Source organism: Hippopotamus amphibius, chromosome 2 (assembly GCF_030028045.1).
Source record: "Hippopotamus amphibius kiboko isolate mHipAmp2 chromosome 2, mHipAmp2.hap2, whole genome shotgun sequence".
NCBI classification, from domain to species: domain Eukaryota; kingdom Metazoa; phylum Chordata; class Mammalia; order Artiodactyla; family Hippopotamidae; genus Hippopotamus; species Hippopotamus amphibius.
This window is the reverse complement of record NC_080187.1, coordinates 65,012,829-65,037,959: the sequence shown is the minus strand read 5'-3', so window position 1 is coordinate 65,037,959 and position 25,131 is coordinate 65,012,829. Positions and strand designations below refer to the sequence as shown.

The following is a 25,131-nucleotide window of genomic DNA, read 5'->3' as shown; positions in this document are numbered from 1 at the left end:
TCCCATATGTAGTTATCAAAGACAAGGAAGGTAACATAATAAAAATACTGACATGCTAAAAAGTATACACGTTGCATAATTCTTTAATGACAGATACTTTGGAAAAGACAGTACAATATCAACAATAAAGTAAAGACAAACAGGAGAGAAAAGGCAGAGCAGAAAAAGGTTCAGTTCTGCAAAAAATTAAAAAACAATAAAAAACAATAAAAAAAGAAGGGAGGGCAAAAGCGGCCGAGCAATGAGAGTACCATAATGCCATTAAGGGCATTTGTTGCAAAGCATTCCTTTTCCTTCTTTCCCTCTGAGGAATCAGGCTGTGGGAAAAGTGGAAAGAACGAAAAGATAAAGAAGTGTTACTTGGTTATTTCCAAAGCCAGAATCTGGTCACAGAAAAAGCGGGGGCACCGCAAGCAGTTTCCAGGTTAGCAGAGCGCAGCAGGCACCCCGCACCTGCTCCCGCCTTGCTCCGCACCGCTGCACAGCTGCAAGGGCACTGCCGTCGACCCTTTTCTCTTCGTGAATAATTGACCTACATTGACCTTCACCCTACCTCCTTTCTTTCCTTCCCCAATTGATCACTTTAACTTTCAACTAAATGGCAACTGTCAGAGAACAACTAAAGCAAAAGAAAAGAGAGAAGCCAAGTCCAGTCTGGAGGCGCCCCTCTACCAGAGCAGCTCATCTGAATCAAACATTTAGTTTTCCGAGACCCCAACAGAGTACTGAGTATAAAGGTCCAGGTCAGTTGCTGGAGCCAAGTGGGAAAATATCTGAAATTTCAAAGGGAGGGTAATATTTTAAAAGCACAGAGGTAACCAGCATAAAAGAGTATTTAGATACAACATTCTGGGGCTTCTACAGTGATATCATTTTTAAAGATAATGGCAATGACAAAAAATTAAAGCCCAGAGGTGATGGAGCAGACACTGAGATCTGAGACTCTAAGGGACAAGAAGCAGTGACAGGTATGATGATGGCAGACGTCACAAATGAGAAGACTTAAAAAGCCAAAGTCCTAAATGTAGCTACTCCCAACTGAAGGGCTTGTGAAGAAACTCATGGTTTCAGAGGCCGAGGAAAGAGCCTGAGCATTTATCTTCCTCCAAAGTATGAATAATCAGGTACAAAATACCCCAAAACAATGAACATTCGTTCGATTTGGCAGGTGGAACTGAACGTGACGGTTCCCAATGATGCAACTTGGAATAAAAAAGACACTGGTACATGACAGTTTTCTTAGAAAACAAATGAAGTTATTTTTTCAAAAAAAGAAACAAAAGACTGCCCCAAAGAAATAGCATAAGCTTATAGAAACATGCACTCAATGGGTGAGCTGTGTAAAGACATGAACCAAAGTGAAATTATATCAAACGAGGTGGCCACAGGCTCTCAGTCAGAGGTTCGATGATGAAATGTTCGAGACTCACTCTAAGAGAGCTCTTCAGAGAGTTGATACAAGAGCACTGAAAAATGGGCCAATTCTATTTAGCCGGTTCTTCAATGGATTTATTAATTATTAAAACAGAAACATTAACATGGGTTTCTAGTGGGAGGTGTAGAAGCCCATTAACTTACTTCCCTGGACTTAAGAAAGGGGTGAGGAAGATGCCACACAGACTCCCCTCAGCACCCCATCCGCCACCAGACACTGCAGTGTTTCTGTGCCTGAACTGCCACGGCTGTGCCAGAGCAGAGCTTGTCACCCACAATTTAAATCTAGATGTGGCTCATGTCCAATGGATACATGGGGAAATAATCACCTGCCATAAGAGAAACATGGTGCCAATTCTTCCCAACAACAAAGACTTAGGACAACATTCGTATTTTTTCAGTCTCTAAATAACTGCTCTTTTAACATGTTTGTGGAAGAGTTCTTCAAAGATGCAAAGCCTCTCAGTAAACTGTCAAAAATCAAAAGAGCTAAATCAATGGAAAGTGAGTTTTGGTGAGGTCTTCATCCCGGAAGCCTCTAAGAGTAGAGTAGAACACAGAAACAAAAGGTCAAGTTCTATGCACAACAGAGATGATGATGACGACGTACAAACAACATCAACCTGCAAAAGAGAAGCCCTCACAAATGCGAATAACAGCAGACCGACAACCCTGGCGCCCTGGAAGTGTTTATGAATGTACGTGGAAAAGGTGTACTATTGTGCGTGTGAGCGTATGCACGCATGTGCACTGCTGTTCAAAGAAAAGATTTCTATTCAATACTTTCAAATTACTCAACAGTCTAGGCTCATGTTATTTTGTCCTGAATCGGATTAGGTACAATTGTGTTAATTCCCTCATTACCCTCCAACCCAAAAGGAACACTATCCCATAGAATAAAGACTTCAGGCTCCAGCTTGGGTGCTGACTCCCATTATTTCCTAGAAGCAGGGAGTGGGCCTTTGCATAATGTATTTGCCTTTCTCTTGTGAGCTGTAGGTGGTCACAGTTAAGGTGATGCCAATACAGGCCAAAGCCAGGAAAGAGGCAAAGGAGACCCCGCATGGAGGGCGTGGTTAAAAGCACTGTGAAACCCAATGAACTCTCGCTGTTTTACGTCTTTGCCCCTCCAAATCTCTCAAAGTCCATTTCAAAATTTAAAAGAAGTCTTTTTTGGTTTTCAGCACTATCCCAAATGCCTGAAAACTGCTTTGGGCCATTTCAATAACCGGTCAAGCTATTCAGTCTAAACTCTACTTTAGAGCCCTCAAAGCAACGAGTCCAGGGACCTCAGGTAGATGCTCACCGCAATCAGGAACACCTCTGCTGAGAAGCACAAATTTAGATCACTAGGCAAGACCTAGATGGAAAAACTGCCATATGGCCACGCCCTAAGAGGAACGTGGTGTGACCGGGCATGTGCAGTCCCGGCTCCGGGACTCTAGTCATCTCGTCTGAAACCTGCAGAGCACCATCCAGGAACGCAGAAAGCAGAATTAAATGTGCAAAACACACTCGGCTGTGATGGAAGTCTGAAAAGAATATGTTCATTCAAAACATGTCTAACTATCACCAAAAGCAAGCCTTTTATTTGAATTATTAACTTAATTAACATAAAAGTGTCAACGTTAAAAAAAAACTCCCATTTCTCATTTATTGTAGAAAACTTAGAAAAAAAGAAAATGATAAAAGAAGAAAAAAAATCCCCAGCTGTACTACCAACCAGAAGAACTGTTAATATTATGGCATATTTTTCCTTTATCTTACTTCTCTATGTATATAGAAATGTCTACATCTGTAAATACTTAGGCTTATAAATATTTACACATCTATACACTTTTATACACATAAATAAAGTATATTTTACATTTACAAAATTAGAGCCATACTTCATAATTTTTATGTGTAGCCCTTTTCACTTATTGCTCCATGAACAATTAACCCAGGTCATTAACTTTTCTTTGAAAACTTAACTCGCGATTCATTTGGCAGAATTCATCAATCATTTCCTATTTCTTACTGTTATAAATAACATTCTGATATTATGTTATAATGTACCTAAATCTCTGACTTTTTGTCAGTATTTATCTAATATTCTTCTCAGTGGAATCAAAGTAAAAACAGTATGAATATTTGATACCTTTCTAATGAAAAGTTTTAAACCCTAAAATCATGAGTCAGCGCCCAATTCTCAAATACTTGTATTGAGGCACTATCACGTTCTCAGGTAAGTAAAAGTATGTAGTAAAAATGGTACAAAAGAATCAGCAAAGAGGAAGAGTGGCAAAACTGAATACTTCCTTAAAAAAGCAAAACACACAGAGATCTCCAGATGGTCAGCGAGTCCCTAGGGACACAGGCTGCCGTGGGACTGCACCGGAGACTTCCTCAGCACTGAAGGTCAAAGCAGGCCCAAAGCCTCAAAGATCGGAGAGCAGGGAAGTTAAAAAGAAGCAAGAAAAACTGTGAAGGACACTTTAAAGTCTGGTTCAGACACCTTCAGGTTGCTTGTGGTCTCTATACGACAACACTGTGCCCTGAACATGGTACATCGTGCTCAGGACTACATGGGTTGCCAGCTCGAGGCAAAGATGCACAAACACAAAAAAGGTGCCTGCCTATCCCTCCTTAGATGATAGGAAGTGGGCAATCTGCCCTCCCCGGAAAGGGGATCTGTTTTTGGAATACGTTAAAAATGAAATGTCTCAGTTCATGATAAACATCCAAAAACAATGGTGAGTAATGGATCTGGTCACAGAACATGCCCATTTTCTCGCGAAAGCCCATATTAATGAAGGAAGTGAAAGATGCTGGGCCAGAAAGCAAAAGAACTAGCCTCTTTGGGTATAGACTGTGGCCAAGATAACAGTCACTAGGTAAAGAAGGATCCCAAAGCCACGAGAGTTCTCATTTTTCCACCATCACACTTATTTGCAACTAATTCTCCAACAATTATGCTGGATGTGATATACAGACAGAAAGATTTCCTCTAAGATTCCCTGACAAAGAGCTTTGGAAGTTCTTAATTTAAGAATTCAGAAGTACAACATTCTCAACTTTCCCATATTATGACCCAGAGACCACATTCCAGTATCGAGAATTACCTCTGTAAAAAAATAAAACTCTAAATTAAAATGGTCCAGATTTTCTTAGATGATGAACAAGTCAAACATTTTTGATTAATTTCCTACCCCAGGAACCCTGCTTTCTCCTGTCTTCATTTCTATCTCCAGAAGATTAAACTGGAAAACCAATGCTTGGAACATTTCAGAAGAGTAGGATTTCTTTTCTCACCTTTTAAAACTGCTTTTTCTTGAAGCAGATCTGGTGGTTCTTTTAGTAATGCCTGCACTGCCAGAAATGTTAGGTTCAGATGTTTTACAGCTCTGAACACTGGACTGAAGAATTACTCTGAAAATAGTTGGAAAAAAATAACATTATATTCACTGAAGCAATTTGCAAATACTTGACAGAGGAAGGCATTTTTGCACTTTAGTGCAAATTATTTTTTTGAGAACTGGTAGTATTTTCCATAAACACATTTGCCAGAAAAAAAAAATCTGAAACATACTTTTACATCAAGGTCTTTTGAAATAAAGCATCTCATTTCCCTATGAAGGTTTACACAAAGATAACCAGAGAACTCTGCTTTTGGAAAATGAATGACCTGGCATGTCAAGTAATTCCCACACCAAAGAAATTAATCAGTAAGACAAATTTTTGTGCCCCAAAGTAGAAGTAGATTCTCAGAATTCTAGTCATGAAAACAAGAAACCATTTAAAAACCCCAAATTCTAAAGACCATGAATATAAATATATACACAGGATTCACTCTTCAAAGCTGGAAGTACAAGCAACAGACCTCAAATCAACAGTTATTTCTTACAACATTTCAAATTTTAAAAGTACATTCAAACAGTATTTTTTGGTCTGGATGACAACTACCTACTAAGTCACCCAGTACCATTAAGGTGAAACTGTTTAAATTTTGTGAAATTTGATTTAGTTAAACTCTAGACATCTCAAGGAACTGATGCCTATGGGAGTAGACTGCCCAGGAGGCAAATTCATGAATCGGAAAGAACATCCTCAGATAAAGCCCATACAGAGTAACGGTTCATAAGTACAGGGCGTTTTAAAATTCCTCTTTGAATTGTCATATGGACAACAAGACAAAACACCAAAAAATTTTACAAGCAATTCTTTTCTTCAAGAGATAATGACGGAAACACTGAACTGCACCACGCACACTTACATACACTCAACTTTTATCTGTCTGTGAGAGAAAGCACTTTAAAAAGCTTTCTCCTCTCATACCCAAACACAAAGGCAAGATAGCCAGCAACAGCTTATGAGAACCCAGCTCACAGGTAAAAAGAAACCATTACAACTAACTAGCAGTGAGTCTACCTCCTATGCCTGTGTTAACACCACATTAGTTAATTAATAACCAAAGCTGGGTCCTTAAAATGTAGTAAATTCTTATAAGCTTAGTATTACTCAAACCACAGGATATTCCACATTTAGTAAAATGATAACTTCTCAACACTAAAAGAACAATGGGTTGTATGGCACCAGAGCAGAAGTCTGGAGGTCAGTGGTTTTCAAGCCATCTGGGGGGAGAGGAGGAGAGGGCTGAGGGAGGGGGCTGCTAGCCTAGCTGTTTCTCTTTATCCAAGAAGCATTTCTGAAAGCCTCATGAACCAGGCCTTCAATCTCACTGAGGGAAACTCATCCTGGGTAAATGAGCCAAGGCTTGACTCAGGAGTTCTGATACAGTTTTGTCATCCTAAATGTTGATTAACTGTTTTAACAAAGTAGAAAATGTATATGCAGATGTAGTTATATGATCGAAGAGGGCACCAACTGCCCCGGCATATAAATTCTATCCTTGAAAACAAGGATTTATTTTTAAATTCTTTCTGATTTTATAAAGTGAGAAGGAAATATTGAATCGTCTCTGCTAAGAATGTGAATCTAAAATTTTTCATTAAAAAAAACACAAAAACACAAAACAACGGAAACTATCTGCAATGCTTCCATCGCTGTCTCTGGAGCCCAGGCCCAGTACCTGGTGCTGCGACTGCTGCCCCGAAGCCTCTCACCCGCACAGCAAGGCTCATGAGTTTTAGCTCCATTTTTTTTTACAAATGGAGAAAATGAGACTCCTGCTGGCTTTTTTTGAATTACCACATCTACTTTTCAAATAATTTGAGGCCACTTATGGTCAAAAGTATCAACTATCACATTGTAAAATCTTTACTATGAGGAAAAAAACAAGCGCCAATACACTGCCTGCTTAGAAAATTTACCTCCTGATCTCTTTAATCAACTATTATGTTTAAATACTATGCAAAACAAGAGAGTACTGCTAACTCTTATTTTAGGCTGATAGGAAACATCTTTTTAAAAGCATTTATTTCTCTACAAAATTAGTGCAAACAATTAATGTGAAGTAATATAATATTAATAGCTAACAATTTATGTGCAATTTTTTATGTGCAATTTTGAAAATAAGAGCATGATAGAAATTTGGAATGCGTTAATCAGTAAAGATACAGGTCACCAGTTATTTGCATTAAAAACAGAGCAGTTATTACATCTGTAGGTTATGCATCAATAAGGTGAGAAGAAAACACAGCAACTACACTTGGATAGTACCTGAGATACCCTACAGGTAACATCCTAAAGTGGGTTAGGCTAGCAAACAGCGTGAAGTATTCACTCTGTCACAGGGATGTGGGAACTCACTACCTCCCACCCTGCACACCAGGCCAATCACACAGCTTTGCAGGACAACATTCAGCATGTGTCATTTCTCCTTTCCATCTTTTCCTGACAGAACTCTCAGTCCTACTTTGTATCTCTTGCCCATATTAAAGTTCATATTCTTCTCTGCAGTATCTTTTGAAGCCCAATATTTTCGGATTTTGGGTACAAAGATATCTGCAACTTGAGGCAAAGCAAAATATTAAAAAGCCAGGTCTCTCACCTATCTTGTCACAAAATGCTTTGAAAATAAATGTTCATTCTGAGAATCCATCAGTGCACTGGGTGTCCCCCACTGATACAAAGAGCCTTCAAAATGATGGGCCTGAGGCCCTGCAACCTGCAAAGGTACCTTTCCCACTGCCTAAGCAGTCTGATGCAGCATGTGAAGTGCTGTTATAGGTGAGCTCTCCAGGCATGCCAGGCAACAACCTATCAGGTGATGCTACATCATCAGCCAATACAGGTGAATGTCAACAACAGTGCCCATGAGGAGTCACCTCAAAAGATAATTATAAGGATTATACCTGTTTACATTACTGTTACTGTTGAAAGCTTTTGATAGAGACCATTTTTTAAACTTACCCTGCAAAAAATAATACAATCATGAAGCACCTAAACATTTTCAGCAATGACTCTACCTGTTGGAAACTGCCACTCAGAACAGTGTGAGAAGAATAAATCTATGCAGTGCTTGACAGTCCTGAGTCAGAATGTATGAAATCTAAGCTCAAATAAGAGAAGCAAAGGAACGAAATAGCTAAAGGAATAATCCGTATCAGAAACACAGCATATGTGCCTATGTAATAATAAGCTTGCATTAATAAGATATTTTTTTAAATGTCATAAATAGGAACATATTAAGCAGCTTTTCCTTAATTTTGAAAAGAAAGACATCTGCTAGTTTTTTAAATCTTTCCTAGCCATCTGAAGACATGCAATGAACCACAAAGTACCAGAGTTGGTTGCAATCGAATTTTACTTTGGAGGAGATCCTAGAAGGCACTTTTGTATTCCTTTATAACTCACGAGTCTAAGTTGGAACAAGACAAGAAATTCTTAAAATTTGAGCTAAAGAAAAAGTTTCAGAGAAAAAAGAATGCAGCCTAAACATAAAAGGGTAGTGGTGAACCACAATCTCACAGGATACACCCTCCTTTCTGTGCTCTTGGTCTTAACTACGTAATGTTCCCAGGTAAGATTCTTGCCACATTCTTCTGCAGAACAGGAGTCTCTTCACTGGTAAGGTATTCATTTAATGATGGGAGATATCAAGAGAACACAAATTCTGCCTCTATTAACCTAGTAAAAGCATTCTGGTTACTTTTGGGAAAGGAGGAGAGTGGTAGGGAACAAGGAGCATAGCGACTGCCATGTGGAAACACAAACATAAACAAGGGACTCCAGCCTTCTCTGCTTTCCTATTTTCATTCAACACCAAGTGTTGAAAACTATACTCAACTGTGTTCCCTAAAGGGGAGGGAGTGAAATGAGGTAGAGGGGAAAATTCTGCATACTCAAGACAGAAGACTTATTAGGGAAGCAGATGCCTGCTGAGAGAGTACTGTGTACAGTGGCAGAATCAGAGGTGCAAAAGGATGCAATGCTCACTAGACCTCATGGCTACAAAATCAAATCTTTACCAACAACAGAAAACCAGTGGGAAAGTTTTTTGCTAGACTGGAAAGAATATATTAAAGATACTCACTCTAGAAAACTAGAGGAAACTTGTACAGACAACTGATTAAAAGAAAACCATCCCAATTATCCCAAACTAACTATATACTTTTGATAGGAAAAAGAAACTACTTCATTGTCATCATAAACTGCTACTTCAAAAAATCTGTTAAGAGTAAGCACGTCTTAAAAACAAAATGTGTTACTTTTAATATCCCTTGTATGAAAGTAACAGTGAAGATTTCTTCCCCGCCACCAACCCATGAAGTGCAAAGATTCAGAACAAGAACCTTTGAAAAAAGGCAAATCAACAAAGCTAGAAGAGCTGATAGTGAGAAAAACATGCATCATGAGAAACACACTGGACACCAGCGGTGAGCACTAGTAGAGAAGGGGAATGGGACACTTACACAGCAGCTATCTGTCAAGGGTCCTGATGGCTACTGTGTTCTCAAACCATTGAGACAGAATAGCAGGATGGGGAGAATGTAGTCACAAACAATCCACCAGATGACAACACTACACAGGGCAGAGGTCAGCACAGCTAGGGAGCATCTGGAAAGGGGCGAAGGGGAAAGAACAGGTGTTCAAATCGGGAAGCCAAAATAAATAAAATAATAAACAAAGCCACGTGTGGATTTTAGATACTCTGCGATGCAAAGGGGCAGGAAAAAGGGATCACATTTTGTCGTTTTATGTTGGGGAAAAATGCTACCTTCAGTTTTAAACAGATTTGATATTTGGTAACAAAAGATTAGACCCAATCTCTAGTTGGATAATTACCCCATGTTAATTTAATTGTATGATATAGAAATTAGAGTCGTAGCTATGTGACTGAAATTCTTCAAAAAGCACAGTATGCACACAGACAACCAAATCACAGAGAAAAAGGAGGCAAAACCAACCAGACACAAACACAAAAAGCCCTGAACTGATAATTAACTACAAATTCATACGAGGCACAATTATAAATGAACGCAACACAGAATGTGTCTACGTTATAGATTTTCATTTGTCCCTCTAGTAAAGCTCATGGCATGAGAATTATTTTCCAATGACGAAACATACCCACCTACAAGGTACTGTTAAGGGGATATTAAGGGATTTTCAAGGCTAACTGTATCTGTATTTTTACCTCTTCCCACAGGATGCCCTTCCATTCTTCACGCATTATTTCCTTTGCCCCTAACAAACCTAGCAGAAATCATCAGCACCATGTAGAAAGACAGACAGCATGAATGCAGTCAGAAGATCTACCCACTCCGTTTTAGCACAGACAATAACATACTTGCCATTACCTGCTGAAGATCACGGTGCTACATCATTTCCTGTCTTCATGGTAGCCAGGATCAGACAAGCTCTCTGACAAGACTACTAACGTTACAGTTTCTAACACTTAATTCTCCCCAAATACTGACTGTTGTAAAACAGAAACCAACGACTGGATTACTTTATGTACTATAACTTTCTTTTAAGAATCACTAGTACTTACATATTTTTCACTAACTTTCCCTCACAAGTATTTTCATTCAGCTAAGTACCCACAGTGAAGCAAAATAACATGTCCACGTTGACAGATGGGTCAAAATCAGGAGGCAGGAATCAAATCTAGATTTTTCAACCCAAGCTCCTGCGGCAAACTCTCTCTCAGGGGACTTTTTAAATATTTCTAAAATAACAGCAAAGACTTGGGAAGGAAAGGAAATCTCCAGTTGACCTCCTCTTCTAGGGCCAAAAGAGCTACAAATAAAAGCAAAAAAAGAAAAAAGAAAAAAAAAAAAAAAAAGAGATGATTATAACAGCAAAGAGGGTCTGAAAAAGCAGGAGGGGATAAGGAAGAGGGAAGAAAAATCTGCTGTGACTAATCTAAAATCCCCCAGGGTGTTTCTGCATAATTAAGAGCTTAGAATTTTAGCATTTTGCTTTTTCCTCTAAAAGTGTGACCTAAAAGCTTGTTAACTGTGTGTATGGGAAGAGGACAGTTTGGGGACTATTCTCGAGTTTTGGGGATTACAATTACAATTAAAGGGAATCCTGAGCTAGCTCTTTTTTTCTTTTTTCTTTTTTTTTAACTTTTACCAAGTAAAAGGTTGTTTCAGGGAATTCCCGGGCAGTCCCCAGTGGTTAGGAATCCACGCTCTCACTGCCAAGGGCCTGGGTTCGATCCCTGGCTGGGGAACTAAGACTCCATAAGCCGACTGGTGTAGTCTCCGCCACCCCCCCAACCCCGCCCCCCGCAACAAAAAAAAGTTTGTTTTAACATATGCCAAGAGCACTTCAGAGGGAAGGTTCTTTACTCCTTTTAGGGCAAGGTAGGGGTGTAAACAGATAACTAAGCAAATGGGTAGCACAGAGGCTGATCTTTGCTAGTCACTATCACTCAGCCACCATCAGCTTGCATCCCAGGGAACCTCACATACCAAGATAAATGTCATAGCCTCTAGTGTCATCTTCTGGTCTCCAGCAATATTCTAATTTTAGTCTACATTTGTTGTTTTCTTTTATGTTACCACACAACTATGAGCTATGGAAGAGACTTTCATAGTCTCATTTTTCTAGAAAGGAGCATCAAATGATTTGAACTCATATTCACAAGATAGCAGACTCAGAGCAACTAAAGGAAATTTCCTATAAGCCCTATTGAACGCAAGAACCTTAGACTGAGCAGAATTCCCATCCCCTGACTCCCAACTTGACTTCTGAACAGAAGGCAACAAGCTTACTGAGAAATAAACTGATGCTGCAGATTCTCAAAAACATAACAAAAAAACCTGACATGACTAAAAGCAACTCACAAAATCATCCATTTTCTAGGGCTTATGATTCCAAGTGTAGTCCCTGGACCAGCAGCATCCGCAACACCTGGAAACTTGCCAGAAATGCAGAATCTGATGGCACCCCAGACCCACTGACCATTATCTGCATTTTAACAAGTTCCCACGAGACTCAAATGCGCACTGAAGTTTGAGAAGTACTGCTCTAGGGCACTAGCTATTTCCTCCTGTCTAAAATTGGCTTCAGAATGATTGTTTGGAGGGACTATACTATTTCTAAATAAAAAGAACCATTTAGACCTTAAATGAAGACTTACATGAAATTAAAAACAAATGGCATTTGGGCTTCCTAGGTGGCGCAGTGGTTAAGAATCCACCTGCCAATGCAGGGGACACGGGTTCGAGCCCTGCTCCAGGAAGATCCCACACGTCGCGGAGCAACTACTGAGCCTGCTCTTTAGAGCCCGTGAGCCACAACTATTGAGCCCATGTGTTGCAACTACTGAAGCCCACGCGCCTAGAGCCCGTGCTCTGCAACAAGAGAAGCCACGGCAATGAGGAGCCCATGCACCACAACGAAGAGTAGTCCCCACTCACCGTAACTAAAAGAAAGCTCGCGCACAGCAAAAAAAAAACCCAACACAGCCAATAAAATAAATAAATAAATTTATAATAAAAAACAAAATAAAACAAACAAAAAAAACAAATGGCATTTGGAATTAAATAAATTATTTAAAATGCACCATTCTTAAAGGATTCTAGTTGATTGAATGCACAACTAAACAGCAAAGAGAATGCTTAATTAATGCCTATAATCAATACTGATGCCTTTCATTCACATGGCACTTTATTTTGGAAACAGTCCTTTTCTTGGGTCTTTTAAGAATCTCCCAAGTCAGTGGCCCATTATGACACACCCATAAATGCAATTCTACTTTGGAATTTAAGATTATGAGAAGATACCAAGGAAGAACCACTTTTAATTTAAAAGGCCTGTTCTTCTCTGCCATAACCATTTACTATGTCATAGTTTCTTACCCTATTACAAGACACTTACTGAATAAGATGACCTACCTCCATCACCAAAACAGTTGGGTGATGCAAAATTTGGCACCCGCCCCACAATGGAAGGTACTAGAAGGAAGGAATCCAATGGTATAGGTGGGAGTATCTACTAAAGAATAGCCAAGGAAAAAAGTACAATGGCCAAGTTTTTCATTCTGTTGCAATACAAATAAAAGTGAGCTTCTCCAATGATATGGAGGGAATAAACTAGCAGTGGGGGAAATTGTTGCAATGCAGATAGAAGGAATTTTTCTTTTTCCTCTTGAGAGCAGGAAAAAAAAAGAGAATGTCAAACAGGCTAGAGGAGAAAAACAATCTGGCCTGAAAGAGTTAATCATTCCTTGTTTTACTTTAGCTGTCACTAATCTGTAGTTACTAGATTTCTCCTTCACAAAGCTAACTCCTTGATACTTAACTCAGTGTGAGTTACATCCTGCCTCTCACTCTCCCTAACCTTATTTACAACTTGGAAGCTGCATTCCATGTGACCATTGTAACAAAATCATTCCTATAGTTTGTTCTGCATTTCAGAAAGCAGGTCCCTAGCCGACAAACCATAGACAAACACAATCAACAAACTGCCAGACCCCAGTCACGGGGTGGTCTGACACCAGCTATGACTGTTTTGAAATATTGCAAAGGAAAAAAAAGAATAATGCAAAGGAAAAAGAATGCAAGACCTCTACCAACGTGATCCTTATCACACACCCCAGACTGCGAGCCCCCACGTATAAAATCTTCCCCAACTCCCAAGGACTGGGGTGGGGGGGAGGAACACGGGGGACGGGGGACGGGCACAGTCCTTGAGGCGCTAGCCTGCTGTGTCTTCCCTTTGCCTGGCAAAGAAAAATAAAGCCATCTCTCTTCCTCCAAAATCTCTGTCTCCGTACTTCTATTAGGCCTCGGTGTACAGAGTGGCTGTTATTACGGCAACAATTCTACGTATCTTCCTAACAATCCTGGATGTTCCATGAGATTGACTCCCAACTAATATTTACACAAGGAAGTATAAGTGAACACACACACAACCCAATAACTACAAAACTTCCTATCTCCATGCTAAACCCTCTTCAGTAACTTAGAAAAATTCCTCCAACAAAAAATACAAAAATATAGTTTAATCAATTCACTGTTGACTTGAAAGAATATAATGACATTAAGTCACCATGTCATGACTAATTAAATTCTGCTATATCAAAACAAATTATGTGTAATATGGTAGTAAATTTAAAGAAATTCACAATTTCAATAACTATGGACAAATCTACAGTTGTTTTACAGTTTATATCTGCTGTCACTCTCTTGAGGATGTAACATGATTGTGAGAAATGAATTATGTCCTGCCATATCAGTAAACAAAGGATGTCACAGTCATCAGTGACTGCAGTCACCCTCTTTGCAGCCACAGTCTCTGGTAAGCTGGTGGGCCCTGAGGGAACTCAGGAAAGAAAGAATACCTGTCATCTAGCAGCCATCAGATTGCAGCTAGTCCCACTCCCCATAGTGAGCCCTGAGGAAACTCAGGATGTGGAAACACCTGGTACTGGCCCCATAGAGCTGAGGTGCATATCAAAGGAATGATTTCAGTGAGCCCAGACTTTTGTATCCTCCCATACATAGAAAAGTGCTAGATTCCTTAACTTGAGATATCTAGTTTTCTTTTATTAACAGTAATCTTTTAACATTCAGACTACCAGCCCTTTGCTGCAAAACTCCTATATATCCTGGCTTCCCCCCTTGCCTCCTCAGATCAGTTCTCTTAGGGTTACTTGAGATGCTGCCTCCTGGGCTTCAAGTCCTAAAAATTTCCACCAAATGAAACATAACTCTCAACTTTTAGGTTGTGAATATTTTTTTAGTCGACAGTTATTATCCATGGAGAAAAAGCACTCCAAATAGTGCCTTCCTATCTATACAAGCTAAAGAGGTTACAACAGAAAACAGAGATAAACAAAGGATAGCTAAGAGCTTCTTAGGCAACACCCTCAGATTTTAAATAAACTAGATATTCATTTCAAAGTGGCATAATAAGCATGCAACCATAGAGAAAGTATACAGGAAAAAATACTCATTATTTAATACACAAATTAAACAACCACCACCACATGAAGGAAATCAGACTCACGTGAGGGGAATAGCGTTTGTTTTTGATTGCCTTCTGCTTTTCAGGGCCCGAAGTCTATCCCCTTGTGTCACTCCATTGATGTCGTCGTCATCGCTGTACTGTGTAAGTAGAGAAACACTGAGCTAATGATTTAAGCTGTAGTTATTAATTCAGTGACGCACAGCAGCTATGTTTATTCACCTAGATCATACACAGACACATACAAATATACTTCAATTTTCTGATAAACCCTAAAATATTTTGCTGTTTTCAAAATAAAAGTACAGGACACATTTCAAGACAACCAAAAGTTGACTTTCACAAACAAAGAACCCAACAGCACTCTTGTTACAAAACATCTTGACGGTGAAGAGGCATAATGGGTTTTTAATGCTGAAATCACTCTCAAATTTCACGATCTATTTACCACCACTTAATATAGTACTGCTAACCCCCAAACTCTTGGTTCTTTAAAGTTCCCCATTTGAGAACAACTGGTTCCCTAAATCAGCTCTCATGAAATGGGAAAAATTGGGGGGAGGCAGTGTCACTAGGTCCACTGAAAGAGCTTATTTCACATACCTCTTTTTATCACCAGTGCCTTCTGAACAAACAAAAGGTAAACTTCAGTTTTATGGACACATAACCTTGTTTTAACTATTTTGACTAAAAAGTTCCTAGAGAGGGCAATAAGCATAAAAAAATGTGTGACAATAATCCCTCAAAATGTGCTTTATTATTTTTATCTACAGTTTTCTCCATGCCCTAAAAAGATCTCAACAGCACTTAAAGCAATGACAACAGCGTGATGGGGATGGTTCGATTACCAGTTCAGATTCTTGCTTGTCTTGATTCTCGACCCCATTGATTGAAATGTCATCAACAGCCAGGAGGAGTTTTGAGACAGCTGCTCTGTGTTTTCCATTCTCCTGATCCCTTAACTTTTGACGAAAATAGTCACCTTCCATCCAGAGGCTTGCCTGTTTCCTACAGCATTTAAGTAACAATATCAAAATACAGCCTTCCAGAAAGATACATACAAACAACTTTCTCCTACTAGACTATCTACTGTTACTGGAAACTAGGAAAAATTCTACTTCCCATCACTTTCCAGACCCCATGTGTTCCTGAGGAATTACAAAAGTTCTCCATCCACTTACATCATCAAAAATTGTTGCTGAGGTCCAATCACCGAGCCAGGTCTGCAGATTCTAACCCAAGCAATGGTCTCAGTTGCTGTCATCCTGTAATGCTTCATGATGTAGCAGGCTATCAAAGTGCCTGTTCGTCCAAGGCCAGCTAGGAAAAGAAACAAACCAATGAGACCTGCTCTCATGTGCTCCAGAATTTTGGGGGCAGGAAGAATTTTTTCAAAAAGCTTTCCAGGATTGTGCTCCCCTGATTCTCATGTTTTGATGCACAGTACAATCAACTGGAGAGTTTTAATTGGTATGTGATGCCGCCTGGACACAGAGATTCCTAAAATCCCCCACTTGATTCTGTGTTTAGCCAAGACTGAAAATCACTTTTTAAGTGATGATTTCTCAGTAAGTGTTTTATAGCTGGGTTTTTAGTTTATGGTATCACCATCTTTCCAAAAATACAGGCTTAAAATCTTGTACTTTCTCCTTCATCCAACAGTTTTCTCTCCTCTACTTTTATACCTATTTGCACGTGGACTTTTTTCCCCCACTCTATTCCTGTTGTCCTCCTTTACTCTCATCTAGACTACCATCACTACCTCCTGTGATGGTTAATTTTACATGTCAAAATGGCAGGTGTATTTGGATGAGACTGGTAGGCTTTGAGTAAGCCAACTGCTCTCTATGATGCGGGTGGGTCGCATCCAGTCAGCTGAAAAGTCTGAACAGAACAAAAATACCTGCCTCCCAAAGCTAGAGGGAATTCTCTACCAGGCAGCCTTTGGACTTCAACTGCACCATTGGCTCTCCTGGGTCTCCAGCCTGCCAGTCCACAAGGCCGGTGTTATACTCGCCAGCCTATATAGTCACATAAGCCAAGCCCTTATGATAAATCTCCCTCTCCACATATACACATCCTACTTGTTCTGTTTTTCTGGGAAACTCCTGCTAATACAGATTTTGGTACTGAAGTGGCATGCTACTGAAACACTACATAAAAATGAAGAAGTGACTTTGGCACTGAAATTGTAAAAGCTGGGAGAGTTTTAAGGCACATGTTAGAAAAAACCTAGATTGCCTGAAGGGACTGTTAGTGAGTGGAATACAGACATTAACGGTGATTCCAGGGAGGACTCACTTGGAAACGGGAAGAAAGACAATCGTTGATAGAAGTGGCAAAAAAAACAAAAACGAAAACAAAAAAAACCTGGCTGAATTGTGTTCTAGTGCTTTGTGGAAGGTAGAATTTCTGATTGACAACCTTGGATATTTAGCAAAAGAGATTTAAATTCGTAAGCAAAGCGTTAAAGGTGCAGCCTGGTTTCTCCTGACTGATGTGAGAGGAGAGAGATGAATTGAAGAAGTAATTGCTAAGCAAAAAGGAACGAGAAAACTAAACATTTAGAAAATTCTAGGTCTATTCATTTTGAAAAAAGTGAGAAACTGTGTTCTGGATACCAAGGGTATGACTGAAAAATCAATTCCATTAAGGTATTACCCATAGATTTCATGAGCCATCTCAGCAGAAGCCAAAAATACTGATGGGTTTACGCTAGAAGACACATCGCCAATTTGGACCAAAGGGGACAGAAACAGGATAAAATAAAGGAAGGCTTTTAGGTTCCAGGATTCTATAGGACTGGACAGCAGAATTAACTGGTTGCAAAAATGGCTCATCCTTCAAGAGAAAGTTAGTATGACCCTGAGGGTGATGCAGAGATTAGCTTGGCTGCCGCTGCCACCACACTCCCAGAGGTCAAGGCTATCTACTCCTAGGTTTCATAGGGTAGGGTCCCCTCCAAGCTTTCCGTGGGCCAGGCTGCCCTTGCCCATAGCCACAGGCGCAGGGCTGCAGCCTTGGGCCGAGGGGATGGGGATGACATCCCAGTGGACATGCTGAAGAGAGAAAGGAGCCAAAGAGCCTAAAGATCCAATGGCACTTGCCTTGCTAGGATCTGGACTTGCTTGGGACCTGTCACTGCTTTCCTCTTTCTGATTTCTCCCATTTCAAATAGGAATGTCTATCCCATGCCTGTCTCATTATTTTATTTTAGAAGTACATAATTTGTCTGGTTTCACAGGTTCACAGCTGAAGAGGAATTTGCCTCAGGATGAATCATACCCGGAGTGCCACCCATATCTGACTCAGGTGATATTTAGGTAAGACTTTATTTAGACTTGGAATTGATACCATAATGGGTTGAGACTTTGGAGACTGTTGGGAGGGAGTGCATGCATTTACCTTCCATGAATACTGAGTGCCCAGAGAACAGAATGTTATGGTCTACACTGTGCCCCCCCAAATTCATGCTGAAGTCCTTAACTCCCAATAAGACTGTTTCTGGAAAAGGGGCCTTTGTGGAGGGAATTTAGGTTAAATAAGGTCATGAGGGGAAAGGCAGGACCAGCCTCCTTCCTTGTAAAAGAGGAGGAGATACCAGAAGTGACTGCATAAAGAGAAGGTGGCTGTCTGCAAGCCAGGAAGGGAGGCCTCACCAGAAACCAACCCTGCCGGCACCTTCATCTTAGACTTCTACACCTGTGAGAAAATAAGTCTCACGCTCTACTGACTGAGCTAGCTGGGCAGTGCTAACACTGTGAGAAAATAAATTTTTGTTAAGTCACACACAGTCTATGGTATTCTGTTATAGTACCTTGAGCAATTAATACACTGCCTAATGAATCTTACTTTTCACTTGAAAATCTAACCTTCACACTGTTATCCGTTTTCTTCCCCAAACAACGATCTAATCATATCACATCCTCTTCAGATTTTTAACAGGTCAGCAGTCAACTTCAGGGTTTCCCAACCTCAGCGCTACCGACACTTGGGGCTAGATAATTCTCGGTTGTGACAGCTGTCCTGTGCATTTTAGGATGCTTAGGACCATCCCTCTAGATACCAACAGCACCCCTCCCATCAAGCTGTAAAAACCAAAGTGATGTCTGCAGACATCATCAAATGTCCGCAGGGTGGGGGCGGGGAGGAGGGCAAAACTGTCCTGAAAGAGCAGCTCAGCTGAGAATAACCTCAACTGTTTACTGTAATTGAAGAAAATGAAATAACCAATGTTGGATTTTCTTTTAATTATTTTTAGAATTTTGGTAAAAAACACCTAACATAAACTTTACCATTTGAACCATTTTTGTTAATGCATCATTTTCTTGATTTCATTTACTTCTGTATGTTTCGTTTTAGTTCACTGAGGTTTCTCTGGGGGAAGGGATATGAAAATTTATTACTACCATGCTTTCACTATGAAAACTTCTGATCTTGGTCTTTCCTTCTTGCCTTTCGTATAAAGCCGAGAGAGAGACACTGGCTACTTTGAGAACCTTAAAGCAGACACTAGGAATGTCACCGACAGCACAACCTCTGCAACCACATCCAGCAACCAGAACGTCATCATTTTCCTCAATAAAATTCAAACAACAAAGGCTGTGATTATTTTGTCATTCCTGATTAGCTGAACCCTGACACATTTCATGATGGCAGAATTTGGCTGTTTGGCTTCAACCCCTACTTCTTCGAGCACAATTCCCTTTGCATGAGGAGTACCTCTCCAAAAGTGCCTTCAGGGCTGTGCCCAAATAGGCTCTCTTATTCTGTTTATCGTGCTACTTCTGGTGGCTATGGAGCTTCCTAGCAGTACGAAGACCACAACACTGTCAGTGCCCAGGCCTAAACAAAAGCGCGCGGGCATTTTTAGAACAGCCGTTTTAAATTCTTTAATTCAAAGATCTATGTTTCTTTAGGGTCAATTTCTGGCTACCATTTTAACCATTTTAAAATGTAGAGGAAGTAGCATTAACAAATTAATGTTGCTGTGCAACCATTATTACTATGTCCCAGGTGTACCTGAGACAAATTATATTCTGTTGGTTGTGGGCAAAGAGGTCTGTGTAACTCTGTTAGATATAGTTGGTTTGTCGTGTTGGTCAGGTCCTCTATTTCCTCACTGACCTTCTGTCTGATTGTTCCATCCACAGTTGAAAGTGGGATAGTGAAATTTCCAACTATTGCTGCGTAACGGTTTGCTTTCTCCTTCAATTCTGTCAATTTTTCCTTCATATATTTTGAAGGTGTTATGAAGCATGTAAAATGTTTATAACTGTTATATATTCTTGCTCTATTGAACCTTTTATTAATATGTAACATCCTTTTTTGTCTCTTGTAATCTTTCAATTTAAAGTTTATTTTGTCTAACAATCACCTTTTTCTTTTCGTTACTATTTACATGAAATGTCTCATCCTTTTTCTATTTATTTTTAATTTTATTTTATTTTTAACATTAAAAAAATTTTTTTGGCTGCGTCAGATCTTAGTTGCAGCACTCGGGATCTTCATTGAGGCACGCAGGATCTTTCGATGCGGTACTTGGGCTTCTCTCTAGTGGCATGCAGGTTTTCTCTTCTCTAGTTGTGGTGCACAGGCTCCAGGGCACGTGGGCTCTGTAGTTGTGGTGTGAGGGTTCCAGAGAGCATGGGCTCTGTGTTTTGCAGCACACTGGCTCTCTAGTTGAGGCATACAAGCTCAATAGTTGTGGTGTACATGGGCTTAGCTGCCCCAAGGCATGTGGGATCTTAGTTCCTTGTCCAGGGATCAAACCCGCATCCCCAGCATTGGAAAACAGCTTCTTTACCACTGGACCACCAAGGAAGTCCCTCATCCTTTCACTTTCAACCTATTTGTGTCTTCGGATCTAAACTGAGTATCTTTTAGATAGCATATAGTTGGATTATTATTTTTCAAGCCATTCTTCCAATCTCTGTCTTTGATTAGAGAGTTTACAACCAAAGTTACAATAACAGACTTTACAAATATCCACATATTACTTTTACAGAGATTTTAATTTCTTCATATAGCTTTGAGTGACTGTCTAGTGTCATTTCATTCAACCTTTATCATTTCTTGCAAGGCAGGCCTAGTGGTAGCAAATTCCCTCAGCTTTTAGTTATCTAGGGATATCTTAATTTCTCCACATTTTTGAGGGACAGTTTTGCCAGACATAGGATTTATGGTTGACAGTCTTTTTCCTTCAGCACTTTAAACAACATATCAACTCACTGCCATCTGGCCTCCAAAGTTTCTGATGAGAAATCTACTAATCATCTTACTGGGATCCCTTGTATGTGGTAAGTTGATTCTCTTCTGTTGCTTTCAAGGTTCTCTTTGTCTCTGGCTTTAGACTGATTGATTTATTGATTGCATCTTGGTGTGGATCTCAGCTTATCATGCTTAGAGTTTGTTGGGCTCTCTGATGTTTACATTCATGTCTTTAATCATGTTTGGGAAGTTGTCAGCCATTAATTCTTCAAATAATCTCTCTGCTCCTTTCTCTCTCTTGACCCTCTGAGATTCCCACAATCCATACACTGGCTTACTTTACAATGTCCTAGTTTCCTTAGGCTTGGTTCCCATTTCAGTCTTTTTTCTTTCTGTTCCTCAGACCTGATCATTTCAATCATTCTATCTCCAAATATGCTGATTCTTTCTTCTGCCTGCTTATGTCTGCTTGTGAATCTCATCAGTAAATTTTTCATTTCAGTTCCAGAATTTCCTTTTTCCTTTTAATGTTTTGTATCTCCTGTTGATATTTCCATTTGGTTCATACACTGTTTTCTTGACTTTGTACACATTTTCTTTTAGCTCTCTGAGCACCTTTAAGACAGTTGTTTTAGGAGTTCCCTGCAGTCCAGTGGTTAAGACTCTGCACTTCCACTGCAGTGGGCATGGGTTCAGTTCCTGATCAGGGATCCTCTCACACCATGTGGCAACCAAAAAAGAAAGAAAGCGAAAAAAAAAAGAGACAGTTGTTTTAACGTCTTTGTCTAGTAAGTCCACCATCTGGTCTTCCTTTGAGACAGTTTCTGTTGATTCATTTTTTTCCCCTTGAATGAGCTATCCTTTCCTGTTTCTTTGTATTCCTTGAGTTTTTTTGGTGACAACTGGACATGTGAATCTCATAATGTGGGAGTTCTGGAGATTAGATTTCTGATATTCCCCAGGTTTGCTGTTTAGTTTTTCTTTTTCCCAATACTGGATTTTACTTAACAAAAATAAATAACTTGTCTTCTTAGTTAAACAAACAAAAGGGGAAAAGTTAAATAAATCCTAGTCTATTCATACAATGTATTATTACACATTTATTCAATAAATATTTAGTAAGTGCCAGGCACTGTTCTAGCTGCTGAAAACTTAGCAACTTGTTAGGACGTAAAGTCCAAAAGATAAACTCTTGGAGTCTGCTCTGCTCACTGACATATGGTAGAACCTACCAAAGTAGGCACTGAATAGATACTTGATGAATAAATGAATGTGATAAGCCTTTATAGGGTTACCCATGAATAGCACTTAATTTACTATACCTTCCATATGGAATGAGGGATTTAAAAGCATTCTTTATACGTACAGCCTTTTTATGCCAATCATACCTCAATAAAGTAGTTTTAAGAAAAAAGCAAATCACAAAAGGAAAAAAAGCACTCTTTAAAAAACAAAGACATCAAGTTGGAAGAGGCGAGGAGTCCAGTCTCAAAATGGAGGTAAAACCACCGCCTGGTCGCCCCCAGCCTGATTCCGGCCACCGCCAGGAGGAGGAGGGCCATGATCCAAAGGAACCAGAACAGTTGAGAAAACTGTTTATTGGTGGTCTGAGCTTTGAAACTACAGATGACAGCTTAAGAGAACATTCTGAGAAGTGGGGCACAGTTACAGACTGTGTGGTGATGAGAGACCCCCCCCCAAACAAAACGTTCCAGGGGCTTTGGTTTTGTGACTCACTCTTGTGTTGAAGAGGTGGATGCAGCAATGTGTGCTCGACCACACAAGGTTGATGGGAGTGTAGTGGAACCAAAGAGAGCTGTTTCTAGAGAGGATTCTGTAAAGCCTGGTGCCCATCTAACAGTGAAGAAAATTTTTGTTGGTGGTATTAAAGAAGATACAGAAGAATATAATTTGAGAGACTACTTTGAAAAGTATGGCAAGATTGAAACCATAGAAGTTATGGAAGACAGGCAGAGTGGAAAAAAGAGAGGATGTGCTTTTGTAACTTTTGATGATCATGATACAGTTGATAAAATTGTTGTTCAGAAATACCACACTATTAGTGGGCATAATTGTGAAGTGAAAAAGGCCCTTTCTAAACAAGAAATGCAACCTGCGGGATCACAAAGAGGTCGTGGAGGTGGATATGGCAACTTTATGGGTCGTGGAGGAAACTTTGGAGGTGGAGGAGGTAACTTTGGCCATGGTGGAAACTTTGGTGGAAAAGGAGGCTATGGTGGTGGAGGTGGTGGCAGTAGAGGTAGTTATGGAGGAGGTGATGGTGGATATAATGGATTTGGAGGTGATGGTGGCAACTATGGCGGTAGACCTGGTTATAGTAGTAGAGAAGGCTATGGTGGTGGTGGACCAGCATATAGAAACCAAGGTGGTGAATATGGAGGTGGTGGTGGAGGATATGATGGTTACAGTGAAGGAGGAAATTCTGGAGGTAACTATGGTGGTGGTGGGAACTATAATGATTTATGATTTTGGAAAGTATAATGGACAACAGCAATCAAATTATGGACCCATGAAGGGGGGCAGTTTTGGTGGAAGAAGCTCGGGCAGTCCCTATGGTGGTGGTTATGGATCTGGTGGTGAAAGTGGTGGATACGGTAGCAGAAGGTTCTAAAAACTCAGAAGAAAAGGGCTACAGTTCTTAGCAGGAGAGAGAGCAAGGAGTTGTCAGGAAAGCTGCAGGTTATTTTGAGACAGTCGTCCCAAATGCATTAGAGGAACTGTAAAAATCTGCCACAGGAGGAACAATGATCCATAGTCAGAAAAGTTACTGCAGGTTAAACAGGAAACCCTTCTTGTTCAGGACTGTCACAGCCACAGTGTGCAAAAAGCACAGCTATTGATTAATGCAATGTAGTGTCAATTAGATGTACATTCCTGAGGTCTTTTATCTGTTGTAGCTTTGTCCTTTTCTTTTCATTACATCAGGTATGTTGCCCTGTAAATTGTGGTAGTGGTACCAGGAATAAAAAATTAAGGAATTTTTAACTTTTTAAAACAAACAAAAAAAACAAAGACATCTTCTTGTGTCCTTGCATATAATCTAAATGAGTACGGTGTGTTTCTACACATATATACATTCATGTCCACCACTGTTTAACCAACACTAGAAACATACCTTTACAGTGTACTGCAATGGCACCCTCTGCATTTTCACAAATATCCAGAAATTCTTTAACGATGGCATCAGTAGGGGTGCTGCCATCCGCAAAGAAAAGATCATAGTGATCGAAACCAGCATTTGTAAAGCGTTTGGCATCATACATCCTTTTATTCAGACGAATAATGGTAGTGACGTTGTGATTCTTAAAATATGGAATGTAAGTCTCAGGAGAATGTTGGTGGTAACCTACACAAAGAAATTTACCAGATGTTGTAAAATGCAGAAAGAAAACAATGGATAACAATTTCACTTGTAACTGGGTGGAAGCAGTATCTGGACTGGGGACTGAATATCAATTTGATTATAACTGTGAAAAAAAATAAATTTAAAAAGTTAAATTCCAGGCAGAATGATGTGCTAAATGTCCAAGCACACTTTTAATTAAGACAGCTTTTGCCTCTTTTAAAAGAAAATATCAGATGGATACTTTTAATAACAAAACTATACTAGTCCCATATTTTTGCATACCACTTTCAAGTCTGGTTCTTGAATGAGGTCCACAGAAGGCAAGAAATCGGTCTGGTATTATCCAATTTAAATCTCCATTTTCTGCCTTCTGCAAAGGGAAGACCGAAACAAGATCTATTAGCTTTACAACTGGTATATGTATACGTGTACCTAAGAACAGGTAAGAAGTAGAGTTGCCTGAAGATCTATACGCCAGGCAAGTAACCTAAAACCATTTATTTTGACTTAATTATCAACCAAGGGAACTGATGAACCCATGTGCATTCCATGCTAGAAGGTATAAGCAGGAATGAGGACAAGCATTGCCACATGTTCTGATTTTGAAGTAAAACTGGAAGTCTGGAGTTTTTAATGAGAAATGTGTGATTGGATTTCACTAAATCACAGGCATCATACATTGTAAAATACATTCTGAATTCAGAGAAGTCAAAACAGGGTAAAATGGGCATCATGGAATCAATGAAAAACAC

General features: G+C 39.8%; 1 protein-coding gene and 1 pseudogene across 8 annotated transcripts in view; one reads left to right on the top strand and one right to left on the bottom strand.

Annotated features, from left to right (window-relative positions):
• The window catches only part of CDC14B (cell division cycle 14B), a 98,368-nt gene that overhangs the window by 3,740 nt on the left and 69,497 nt on the right, over positions 1-25,131 (bottom strand). For 3 of the 8 annotated variants that reach the window (XM_057721373.1, XM_057721376.1, XM_057721380.1), the window contains 6 exons: positions 24,662-24,749; positions 24,149-24,379; positions 15,984-16,122; positions 15,651-15,810; positions 14,845-14,942; positions 4,729-4,845 (listed from right to left, as the gene is read on the bottom strand). In XM_057721373.1, the coding sequence (XP_057577356.1) occupies positions 4,729-4,845; positions 14,845-14,942; positions 15,651-15,810; positions 15,984-16,122; positions 24,149-24,379; positions 24,662-24,749 (833 nt within the window). Of the gene's footprint in view, positions 1-4; positions 318-4,728; positions 4,846-9,290; positions 9,436-14,844; positions 14,943-15,650; positions 15,811-15,983; positions 16,123-24,148; positions 24,380-24,661; positions 24,750-25,131 lie in introns of those variants that run through there. The other 5 variants (XM_057721374.1, XM_057721378.1, XM_057721381.1 and 2 more) reach the window with 4 other exon arrangements.
• On the top strand, positions 22,506-23,794 carry LOC130844954 (heterogeneous nuclear ribonucleoprotein A3-like; annotated as a pseudogene).